The sequence below is a fragment of the Corvus cornix genome, chromosome 3, assembly GCF_000738735.6.
Source record: "Corvus cornix cornix isolate S_Up_H32 chromosome 3, ASM73873v5, whole genome shotgun sequence".
Taxonomy (NCBI): Eukaryota; Metazoa; Chordata; class Aves; order Passeriformes; family Corvidae; genus Corvus; species Corvus cornix.
The window spans coordinates 33,605,075-33,617,176 of NC_047056.1; the positions used below are offsets into that span (position 1 = coordinate 33,605,075).

Below are 12,102 nucleotides of genomic sequence, written 5' to 3' on the forward strand. Positions count from 1 at the left end.
AAGGTTTCAAGTAAGATGATTTTATTTTTTCAAAACCATTTATACAGCACTGAATATCTGGTGACTTTCAGACCTAAAATAATCCCTATACAGATGTGGGTGTCTGTGTATTGTTATCAACTAGTAGAGGTTGCCCCATTATTTTCAAAAGAAATAACTGCTACAAGTTTTCCTCAGGGATAACACAATCTTTATTTTAAGCAACTCTCGGTTAATGCTTTATCACCCTGTCATTACCTTCTCTTCTATTAACACACCACTATTAATTTATTAGCATTATGTTGACTTTATGCTGCAAATTCAGAAAAGCAGACAATGTAGCAGACACTGGTTGTAAAGACCTTTGTATTTTGTGCATCTGTCAAAAGGGCACTCAAATCATTAAGCACTAAAATACAAACCAGACAAATAATTGTTACTTGGTCTGTTAATTTTTTTCGAATGTTGTAAATATAGAGCAACAGTGTAACAAAAAGTTGCATTGAAGTGTACATCCAAAAGTAACACAAGCTACTAAGCTCCTGCAAAAGTTGCAAAGCTTGTCCATTCCAAATAGGATTGTGAACAAATAACCGTGAATTCATTACTTTCATCCTATGTAGAAGGGCTCTTGTTACTTGCTAAATTTTTCCTGTTTGGACAGGAAATCATCTAGCTAATGGTATCTCCGATTTTATTTAAATCATTTTTTTATCAAAGTAATCTTCCAGAAGAAAAGGTGATCTTCCAAAAGCTTTAAATTTATAAGTTCATGATCCTTGTACTTGCCAAGACTTCATCATGGAACAAGGTTTCAGCGAACATATCAGAGTTTTGCAAAGCCTCGAAAAGACGCTTATAGTCTTCTGGATACAAGTTACACATTGCAGCATTTTGGGGAATTTCTAGTGCTTTCAGTAACGTGTCACTATTGTCCAAGCTCCATGAACTGAAACAAACAAACAAAATCATAATGGAGCATTTCTTTCTGTGAAAAATTAAAAAGCAGGAAACATTATCTGAAGGTCCACTTCACTCTTTCAAAGCTTCTAGAAGAAGCTAACCTCTTCTTGCAACACAAGTTATTTTCAATCCATACTGCAAGCAGGAAGAAACCTCTGCTATTAAAACACACAAATAGCAAATAAAGCCCCCCAGCACAATACCAAACCACACAAACCTCTTCATTACAGGATAGGTGTTCTCCCTCCCTCATCCATCCCAAATGCCTAAGTCAGTAACAGGCATTACAACGTAAAAAGGGTGTTTCAGTGCTGGAGAAATTAAAGCCAAGGCAGTCTCAAGAAGGTAACTCAGTATAGCATGAACTAGTGACTTACACCTCCCAGGTATTTTCTTCTATATATAAACAGATGTATCTGCCCTCCTCTCATCTACATCTTAGCTATGAAAGCTATACTTTTATAAATGTGCACATACATTAACTATTTCCCAGACAGGAAAAGACTGAATAAATACACAGAAGATGCATATTAGAAGCCTTCAACTTCCTGGCTGAAGGATCAAGTGGAGATGAGGTACACCACTGAGCTTTAAGAAAGAAATCCATTAAGGCTCTTTGCACTTCTCTTTGCTAAGAGAGTTACTGGAATAGAGTAGCTTATTTTTTCCCCCTTTCTGGAAATTAACTTTCATATTCATTATCTTCATCAGCAAGAAGCCAATGGTTTCCAGACTGTGAACACCTCCCATTTCTGGAAAACAGAAATCTACTGATCATAAAGGAAAGCAAATAGCTCCAGTGTAATACCAAAACCAGTATTAAAGAAAGTTGCATAATTGGTAAAGTGTAAAGCCTTATTTTTTAATTAGATAACAGCCATTTGAGGACATCCCCATTCCACCTTCTATAACCTTCAGCTTCTTTTCATTAGTGTGACTTTGATGTCTGCTATAAGCTGAATCTCTTTTAATTTAATCAGCTTTTAATTCCTGTTACTGCAAAATGCTTGGTGGCTTTATTCTTGTATCTGTAAAATAAGTGAAAACTTCTTGCAGATACATGACTTAAGCTCCATTGGAGGTACAGGAATTACTGCACATATACATTCTAAATACTTGTCAACCTTCCTGCCAGGAACAGTCCCCAAAATACTGTATTGTGGGTTGCACAAATTAAATCTTCTATTCTACATATTCACGATTAATTAAGAATTAATTAAGTCGTTTTTTTAAAGGCTGTATTTCATCTGCAAATAAATACTGCTTTGGGAGCATATTTAAATATTTTCACGTATTTCCCCAAAGTATAAAAACTGTAATTCTTTCTTACTTACTTTAATCTATCAGTAAGTTTAGACTTAGGTTTAGCAAAAGACTGTTTCACCATGAAAATAAAGGTAGATGCATTTGAGGGCTTCAAGCCTCCTGTAAACAGATTTTGCTGAGGAGTCAGTCGTACCAAACATAAATGGTCATTTGGCACCTGCTGCAAGAAAAACAAAGTCACTGAAAAAAAATCACTTTTTAAGACAGTATCTATCTTAAGCTAAAAGTTATGTTTGCCACCAGCAACATTTCTTATTAAAAGTCTTAACAAGATGATTTCATTGGAAGATGAGGCTTCACCTCCCTGTGCCTCCAACAGAAAAGGAAATAGAAAACAAAAGAAACATACTATCACTTGAGGTTTATTTCTATGTTTTAAACTGGACTTTCTTAGTTGAAGTAGACAATACTGGCTTGATGTGAGTTTTCAAGGTATTATATGGCCTATAGTATTCCTATGCAAGGTATCAGGTCAACTACCTGCTGTTACATATAAGATGGAATTATGTGAGTGTAACACTAAGACACTATTACAACATGATGATTTTATTAACCTGGGACAAAGTGGAGTCTTCAACTGAAACAAATGTACTTCTGTATTGGCAGCAATAGATATATTGTCCAATAGATCTGATATTTGTACTTCTAAAGCTGTCCTAGTACATCTTGCATGTTGAGACCTGATGGGCCTCTCTACAGGGCTTTTCGGTAACACAATTAAGCATATAAGGCACACCCAGTCATATATTACAGAACATTGCAAACTACACTCAATATAGTACCACAACAGTTTACTGGGGAGCATGAAACTTAAAAATATTAAGTAAACATGCTTTTATATTATCAGTATTAAATAGGGATGTTCTTTTATTATACAAAGGAACATCATTACTTCTCTAAAAGAGAAGTAAGTAACTTTACACAATGTATTCTTGCACTTCTCAGATTTAAGTTTTGAGACTCATGCTTTTCCACAATTAACTTGCACACGAAATCTACAATAGACATGTGAATAACTATTTTAATCAAAACAGCAGCATACTGATTGTGCTATTAACTGTGTTTTGTTCAAGCAGGTAGATGTGACCATCAGTAACTTTCTCTGAAAAATACTTTACCTATTCATATTCCTTTATGCTATATATTCACTATAATTTTTCCATCACAGACAATAAAGACACTAGTTTATTTCAGTTTCTAAGCTAATAGCAATTCTTCACTTCTGATGAATCTACATGCTGCCTTAAATTTTAATTAGAAAAGTTGCTAAAAAATACATCTGTAAATGCTGCTATAAAGTTACTTTATCCTTTAATTAGAAGTAATTTAGCTGCATCTTCAGAAGAAGACAACTGTACACAACAATCTTACCACAGTTTTTGGTACTGCCAGTCCCCCATTTTTCAAATTAGTTGCAAATGATGACCAAGGTTCCTATGGGAGGAAGCAAATATATTATGGAATTAAATAAAGTGTTTTGTTAGAATGGATAGACTATTTCAGTTGGAAGGTACCTACAGTGACTATCTAGTCCAACTGCCTGAGCAATACAGGGCTGGCCAAGTTAAAGCATGTTATAAAGGGCATTGTCCAAATGGTCTCTTAAATGCTCACAGGCTTGGGGCACCGACGACCTCTCTAGGAAGCCTGTTCCAATGTTCCACCACCCTCTCAGCAAAGAAATGCTTGCAAATGTCCAGTCTAAATCTCCCTTGGCACAGCTTTGAACCATTCCCATGTTTCCTATCACTGGATACCAAGCAGAAGAGCTCAGCACCTCCCTCTCCCCTCCCCAGGAAGCTGTGGAGAGCAGTGAGATCACCCCTCAGCCTCCTTTGCTCCAAACTAGACAAGCCCAAAGCCCTCAGCTGCTCCTCATGGGACATTCCTTCTGGTCCTTTCACTGGCTTTGCTGTCCTCTGGGTGCATTCAAGGACCTCCACATCCTTCTTAAAATTGTGGGGCCCAGAACTGCCCAAGTATTCAAGGTGAGGCTGCACCAATGCTGAATTCAGTGGGACAATCACCTTTTCTGACTGGCTGATGATGCCTTTTTGAGGCACCCCAGGATGCAGTTTGCCCTCCTGGCTGCCAGGGCACACCCTGCTGACTCAGACTGAGCTGCTGCCAGCCAGCAGCCCCAGGTGACCAGTGGCCAGCCAGGTGTAGCCCCAATCAGTACAGCCCTCTGAGCTCTGCCTTCAGCCAGTTCTTCACCCAGCACACCCTGAACCCGCTCACCCCACAGCTGGACAGCTTCTCCAGAGAGATGCTGTGAGGGGCAGTATCAAAAGCCTCCCCAGAATGCAGAAAAATTGCATCTACCATCTTCCCTTCATCCACTGAGCAGGTGACCTTATCATAGGAAGGTGTCAGATGAGTTAAATGAGACTTTCCTTTGTGAACCCATGTTAATTGTGCCTGATTTTACATTGTTCTTCAAATTACTTTAATAGTACCCAGTAGAATTTGGTACTCCATAATGTTTGCAGGTACTGAGGTTAGACTAAAAAGTCTGTAGTTCACTGGATCTTCCCTCACATCCTTCTTTGTGGGGCATGTGGAATAGCATTGGCCAGCTTCAGTCAGCAGGGTCCTCCCCAGACTCCCAAGACCTTTGGTACCTGATTGAGAGAGGTCCTGCCATAACTTCACTAGCTCCTCAGGTACCCTGGGATGAATTCCATCAGGCCCCATGGACTTGACAACATTCAGCTGATACAGCTGGTCCCTTACAGTTTCAGCCTCCATAAATGGAAAGTCACTGTTCCCATACTCATGATCCTTGGCTCAGGGGACCAGGCAGCCCAAGGTCTATCAGTATTATTAAAGACTGAGGCAAAAGAGACATCAAATGCCTCCACTTTTACTTCATCCCGGTTAGTCAGATGACCACCTTCAAAAAGTACTCTTCTTCAACTTCTTAATATCTACCTTAATATATACCTTGTAGTATAAGGTATTTGGAAGACAAAAGACAGTGAAACCTAATTTTAGATTAGCAAAGCATTTAAACTATGAAGGTAGGTTCCTAGAAAAACAGAGCACAAAGATAAATCTGAAAAGCATAAACTAACTGAACGCTGATGGCCATGTGCTCATGGGGAAGTGGGGGGACAACATAAAAAAAAAATTAAAACTAAATTAAAATTAAAACTAAACCATAGCATGTTTCACAAGGTAAGAATGTACTGACTAGTAGGAGAAGCAGGTATGCATTAAAGCACCAAGACTCAAAAAAATTTCTACTGAACACATCTTAGGAAATCCAAAGCATACATGATGGCAAAATTTACATGATATAACGAAGAGCAGACTATGACAGATTGGAAAGGCAGACTTCTAGTTTCACACAACCACTAGCAGAATGGAAAAGATATATCTGGTGTCTAAATATCTCTTTTTTATCTACCAGATTCCGAGAATAAATGTTTTGGAGTACAGTGGCTTGCAGAGAAAACACTGACATCATAGTGAATATCAGTGTTGCTTAATTGAAAAAGTTTTACACAAAACCTAACTGTTTTGGCTTTTTACAAAAGTTTTCAACAGTTCTCCAAATGATTTAAACATTAGACTAGCTTCCAATTAGTTTACAATGGTAAACCACTATAAACCCTTTTCTAAATGCATGTCCATAACATTAGGCCATACCAGCTGGTACAAAACTCTTACCTTATGCAGCAGTTCAATTTCATAACCTAGTTGTGCAAGTACAGTAAGTGCTTGATAAATCTTTGACTCCCCAGGCTTTGCTGTTAATATCTAAAAAAATGGCAAAGACTAAGCATTTTTGTTGCACAAAACCAAGACTGTGTCTTTATCTAAGCAAAATCCACATATATATATAAAACACTAATAAATTCAGTTAAGTCTAAAATTCCAAGGTAAAGTTACACAATGACTCAAATACATGCTGTGTGCTATGTTAGTATATCTTGTCAGAAGACAGGACTAGAAGACATTGTAATATTTGATGTATTTCTTCACAGCAGTTATTTGGATAACTGAACTATGCATGAATCTCCAGCACATATTTTCTGTTCCTTTTTAAGGCAGAAAGGTTTCACACAGAAGAGGAATAAGGATCAGATTTCATATAAAAACTGTAGCTTTGGGAGAGTTACCAGCTTGCACTGATAAAATAATATTCCCAAGAAGACACACAAGCAGAGTAAGTAAAACATCAGGTGACCTCGCTGAGCATTAAGCAACTTGCATCATCCTGATCAATACTACAAATCAAACAACTCTTAGGGCAAGAAAAAAAGCTTGTGATTATTCCCAAAAACAGCAAGGAAAGAAGTAAATTGTAGCAGGGAGATTTAACTTCTTGTAATAGATTTACACAGCCTTGTCATATGATAAAAAGCCAAAACAACCAACAAAAAGGAGCCAACAATGCCCAGTAAAAGAAGGTTCCAATACCTTTTACTACACAACTCTCATTTAACAGGGTTCACATTATAGTTATTATAACCAGAAAAGCTAAAAAACCAAACATGAAACAGGGACTGCATTAAATGAATAGGCTGCCCTGTATTTAGTAAAAAATCTGACCATTAAATACATACCATACAAGTGGATATTTCAGTGGTGTCAAACCTGTCATTTCACAGAAGAATATGCTTAAGATGTTTAATTTTTACAGTGGGGTGTTAGACACAACACAAGTTGTGTAAGGAGACCTGGAAGTCCTTGTCTACTTCAAGTAATTAAAGGTTTATGGTTTACGGCTCTGTAAGAAACCTCCCAGTTTCACGGAGGAGGAAAAAAGGCATCCTTGAAGTATAAGTACAGTTCCAGAGCTTTGGGACAGCATAAATTAGGAACATGTAATCCAGAAAGGGCTCTGCACCTTAGTGTACAGAGCATTAATAAAAAGGAGTGCAAATCATTATATTTTTCCTCAGTTCTTTTCAGTACTGCATACAAAACAACTCAAGAGGACAAGTGCATCTCACTGTATTGGTATTTAGGGACTTGGTATCCTCACTTGTGTTTTTGAGTTTTGAATTCAGTCTTCGTTAACTATTACCTGCAACCAGTAAACAAACTTGTTGCAAAAGCATGGTACAGAATTTAATCACCTCACAATTTACAATGGAAAGCAGCTAGTCTGCTGCTGCATATGCTTCTCAAGGACCAGTCTTCACATTTATAAAATCTGTGGTTATATGACAACAGAATGTTTCTTAACAATGCTATCACTGCATAAAGTGAACAAGTACGAAACTGACAATACTTTAAAATTCTGGTAAAAAAAAAATTCATTAGCAAAAACATTAAGTATACAATATAAATGGGTTTGTGTTCTGTGAAGCACTACACCTTCATTACCTGTAAAATGCCTTGCACGTACCGTATACTCTTTTTCACTTATAAAGAGGTTGAGTTCTATTCTCCCATATCTGTATATGGAACTGCATTCATACATGGCGAAAAGAAGTCTCCAAAGTCTGTTTCTTTCCAACTGTTGCGGTACAATTCCAAAAATTTTCAAAGGAACATCTGTTTCAACAGTGTGTAAAAGTATCTTTAAAACTCTGCACTACGTATTAGACATTCTCATTAATTCTAATGTCTAAACTACAAACAAGAGAAGAAAGTCTGTGACCTCATGTTGTTCAAGAATTAAGACAATTCAAGCCTTAGTCAAAGCTAAGCCCAGCTTGCATTAGACTAAACCTTTAACAGACAAGCAAATACTTAATTATTTGATATTGCCACAGAGGGTTTTCCTGAAGCTATCACGAGTCTTAAGTAAAGCTGAAATGCAGAAAACAGTATCCATTAATCCAGCACGTGTATTAAACAGAACATATACCTCAAGCAAATCCCAAAGATGTTGCCAAACTGCCTATGCACCCTTCAAACACGCGTTTGTAACATGTGGGATCATAAACATATACCTGCCCTCCAAGGAACTGCTACTACACCCATGGTTTCAAAAAGTTTGTCAGAAGACACAGCAGGTGGTTTCAATGTTCCCTTTGTCAAAGGATCCATTCTGAAGAAGTCACCATGAATCACCTTTAACTGCCCATCCAGGCTATTCTCTAGGGACTGAATAAAAATAACTTTAGTTGAACAAATCTGGATATAGTAACTGGTTTTGCAAAACACCCAACCCAAACAAAAAATGCATTCAAGCACTACCTAAAATTGTTACCCAGTCAACAGAAGTCAAACCTCAGAGCTGCTTCTTACAGCTGATAAAAAGAATAGCTTCTTTCTTTCAGCTGATAAAATAACTGCCCCTTCCCTGTACAGGGCATTTTGACATTTTTTTGTGCTATTCAACTTGAGCTTTAAACCACATTCTTGAAAGAGTACAATGTTCTACAACGTTTTAAAACAAACAAACAACTATACTCCACTAAGCAAACCACTTATTTTAACAATTTAAAACTAGAATTCTTCATATCTGTGGAGAGAATGCCTTTTATACATATTTTAAGTCACGTGAGAGTCATTGGTTCCAAACCAGCAATGTAATGCAAACCTTCTACAGCAACTTCTGCAGCTCTGTGTCTGACCCCCTCTGAATCCATGCAAAGCCCAGGAGAGCAGGAGAGGACAACACGTGTAAGTGTCAATTGCAGGAAAACAGATTAAACAACACTGTGAGATAATCAGAATAACTAAGACTATTTTTACAGATTTCTTAAAGCTTCATACAGAACTCTTGCTTAAACATAAACATCAACAATGACTCAGATTAGTTTCAGATTTATGCATGAAATTTTATTTATGCATAGGAAGACTATGTATGAACTTGAATTCCTACATACACAAAATGCCAAATCAATTAATTAAAAAATACTCTGCATTTGCAATGTACAATACCAACCTACTTACTATTAGTAGGCATTATTTCACATGTTGCAAGTAACAATCACTGCCTAATTCCTTTTTGATCCAATAATTACACAACAATTTAAGTTAATTTCTCATTTTCCCTTTAACTACGTTTTAGAAACGTGCAACTGAATCAAAGGTGTACCTTTAAGTCTGTAAGAAAATCTGAGTTACTTTCCAGAGCTACCACTCTAAGACCTGCATCAAGCAGAGTTCGAGTCAAAATCCCAGGACCTGAAGTAGAAAAATTTTAAAAAAAGAAAAAAAATTAAAAAGTGCATTTTTGTTTCTAAGTGATTTCCTTTAGTGATTTTCCCAACACAACACTTTGGACATATCACCTTCAGCAGGAGACAGCTTGTGTTTGTTTAAATACACTTCAAAACAAGAGTTAGAGAAATGATTTACAGGCAGCCTGCGTGAGATTGCTCACTGAATTACACTAAGCATAGCATTACAATTAGATACTGAGCAGCACTGGAGATAACATGTCAAATATTTCTACTACTTTTTCTTCTGCCAACTGAAACATACCGTGAAATCTTACCCACATTATCTTTGAAATACATTCTGCATATAACATAAACATATAAAACCTCCAAACCATTAGGTAACTGAAGAGGACTTACTATAGCCCATAATCTTGGGTGTGTTTTCACTGATAAAATTCGCCTACAAAATTACAGTATTACCTGACAGAAAACTACATCTCTGGTCACTCTACGGGAAAATTTTATCACGAGTGACTCAAGCCTCCAGACTGCACCCTCATTCATTCCCCAAGCTCTGCATAAATGGACCCCCCAGGCACACCCCGCTGCCCACACCCAGATTTCCTGGGAAGGTGCCGGGGAGCGGGTCCGGGACAGCCCCAAGCCGGGATTCCGGCCGGGGCAGCACCGGAACGCAACGCAGCTGCCACCCCCGCCCGAAATCCCGGGAGAAGCAGGGCCCCGGCCCCTCCCCGCAGCAGCCCCAGCCCTTCGCGGGGCCGGGGTGCCAGCACCGCCGGTGGCGAGGGCGGCAGCTCGGACTGACCGCCCAAGGTCACTGGGGCGCGCTGGAGCCTCGGGGCAGCTCACCAGGCGCGAACTCGAGCAGGAGGGGCTGGGGGCCGGGGCCGGCTCCGCGCTGCAGGCAGCGCCACACGGTGCGCGCCAGCTGCGGGCAGGCGATGAAGCGGCGGACCACGAGGCTGCTCCGCTGCTCCTTATGCACCAGCCGCTTCTCCTTCGCCGGCTCCGCTACCCGCAGGGCCGGGTACTGCCGCCCTGCCGTCACCCAGCACGGCGACAGCCCGCAGAGCAGCGCCCGCAGCCCCGCTGCCAGGAGGCGGCCGCAGCCCGCGGCGCCCAGCGGGGCCCGGCCCGCCAGCATCGCCGCGCCGCCCGCGCCGCGCTCCCAGCTCCGGCAGCGTGAGCGCCGCGGCAACCGGGCCGTCACTTCCTGCTCTGCCCGGCCTCTCCAGCGCGCTTCCGCTCCGCCGTCGGAGGGCTCTCCTCCCGCCGCCCGCCCTCTCTATGGTGCCCGCCCCGCACCGCCGGCAGCCTGCGGCAGCACCGGCCCCCGCGCCTCCGCGCCATGCCGGCTGGCGGGTCCCGGCCGCCCGAGCCGCCGCGGAGCTGAGGTGAGCTGACAGCGGCTTATCCTTAGGGGGAGGAGGAGGGGAAGGTGAGATGCTTTTCCCGGTGCCGCACACCGCCGCCGCCTTCTGCTTGTGTCGGCCGCCACTGGGCGCTCCAAGGGCGGGCTAGGGCCGCCGGGCGGGCGGCGGGAAGGTGCCGGTGCCGGGCGGGCTGCGCGCCTCGGCCGGGGTGAGCAAGTGCCGGCGCTGCGGCTCCTGCCCCCGGCGCGGCGCCCCCGGAGCGGAGTACGGGGAGGGCTGGGGCGAGCGGCGGCTCGGGCGGCGGGGCTCGGGCCAGCGGGAAGCGCTCTGCCGGGCGCCCGTGCAGCGATGTGTGCTCCGTGTGTCGGTGAAGTCCCAGGAGCTACGTATTTAGTTTGAGGTTTGCCTGGGTGTTTCACGAGAGTCTTTGATCTCCGCGTCTGCAGCTAAATAGTCACTTCGGGACTCGGTTGTTTGTATCGCCCTGCCGCCCTCGGCAGGTGCAGGATCTTGCTCCGGCGGATCTCCGGCATCGGTGCTTGCTCGATACCTTGTTGCAATTACGGTTTAGGTTGAACCCGTAATTTTCGGTAGCAGTGACGTTGTCTTTCCGGCAACGTCCCCAGTGCCTGAAAGAGAAATAACTTTAAGACCATCTTCAAAACGTTTTCAAGTTCTGCCAAACTGGAGTTCATCCTTCAGGGATACTGTGTGAATGCCTGTCAGTGGCAGGTGAGTGGCCGCAGTGTGATGGGGGAAGGGAGAGAGAATCCTCCCAAACGTGTTTCCTTGCTCCGTGTCTAGTTTGTGCAGAAGGCAAGAGAGATCTGGAAATCACAGGGCACAACTGGTCTTCAAATTAATGGTTCAGAAGTAGGTTTTCTGTATGATTTTCTGCAAATTGCTTTATTTCTTGTACCTTGTTTCTCTGCTTGTGAAGTGAGAAATTAATACTTACCTACTTACTAAACAAAGTCATTTTGTTCGGTATATCTCTCTAAAACAGAAATTGGGATAGAAAATTGTGGCTTTGTTGTTCTTTTCTTGGGGGATCTGCACGGGGCATGAAGGGCTGGGCTGAATTTAGGAAAGTGCCTTAGCAAATGCAGAAGTTCTTTGTATCTGCAATTTATTTTTAAATACTCTGCTTTTTCACACTGAGTGCTATAAAAATTTTCCCTGTGCCTTAAGGGAAATGGACAGATTGTTCAGCTGGATGATGGGATAGACCTCAATCCATTTTTAAACTGGACTTTATGTTATAATAGCTTTTCCCCTCTCTTACTAATTAGTCTGATAATTCAGTAATTTATAGGGCTTTTAGAACATCAAGCAGAACTTGATTTTCTTAGAGCAAGTATTTAGTA

At 41.5% G+C, this 12,102-nt stretch overlaps 2 protein-coding genes across 5 annotated transcripts in view; one reads left to right on the forward strand and one right to left on the reverse strand.

The window, feature by feature from the left end:
* TFB2M (transcription factor B2, mitochondrial) lies at window positions 1-10,506 on the reverse strand. The gene is made up of 8 exons (XM_039569482.1): window positions 10,212-10,506; window positions 9,275-9,363; window positions 8,181-8,334; window positions 7,631-7,779; window positions 5,944-6,033; window positions 3,640-3,702; window positions 2,277-2,428; window positions 1-928 (listed from the first exon to the last, which is right to left on the reverse strand). Exons 1-8 carry the CDS (start codon window positions 10,504-10,506, stop codon window positions 742-744), a joined length of 1,179 nt encoding a protein of 392 aa, XP_039425416.1. The 3' UTR covers window positions 1-741.
* A 146-nt stretch (window positions 10,507-10,652) lies between these two features.
* Window positions 10,653-12,102, forward strand: part of CNST (consortin, connexin sorting protein) — a 53,194-nt gene continuing 51,744 nt past the window's right edge. For 2 of the 4 annotated variants that reach the window (XM_039568497.1, XM_039568499.1), the window contains exon 1: window positions 10,653-10,756. The gene's annotated coding sequence lies outside the window, so the exon portion shown is untranslated. Of the gene's footprint in view, window positions 10,757-11,366; window positions 11,468-12,102 lie in introns of those variants that run through there. The other 2 variants (XM_039568498.1, XM_010391748.4) reach the window with 2 other exon arrangements.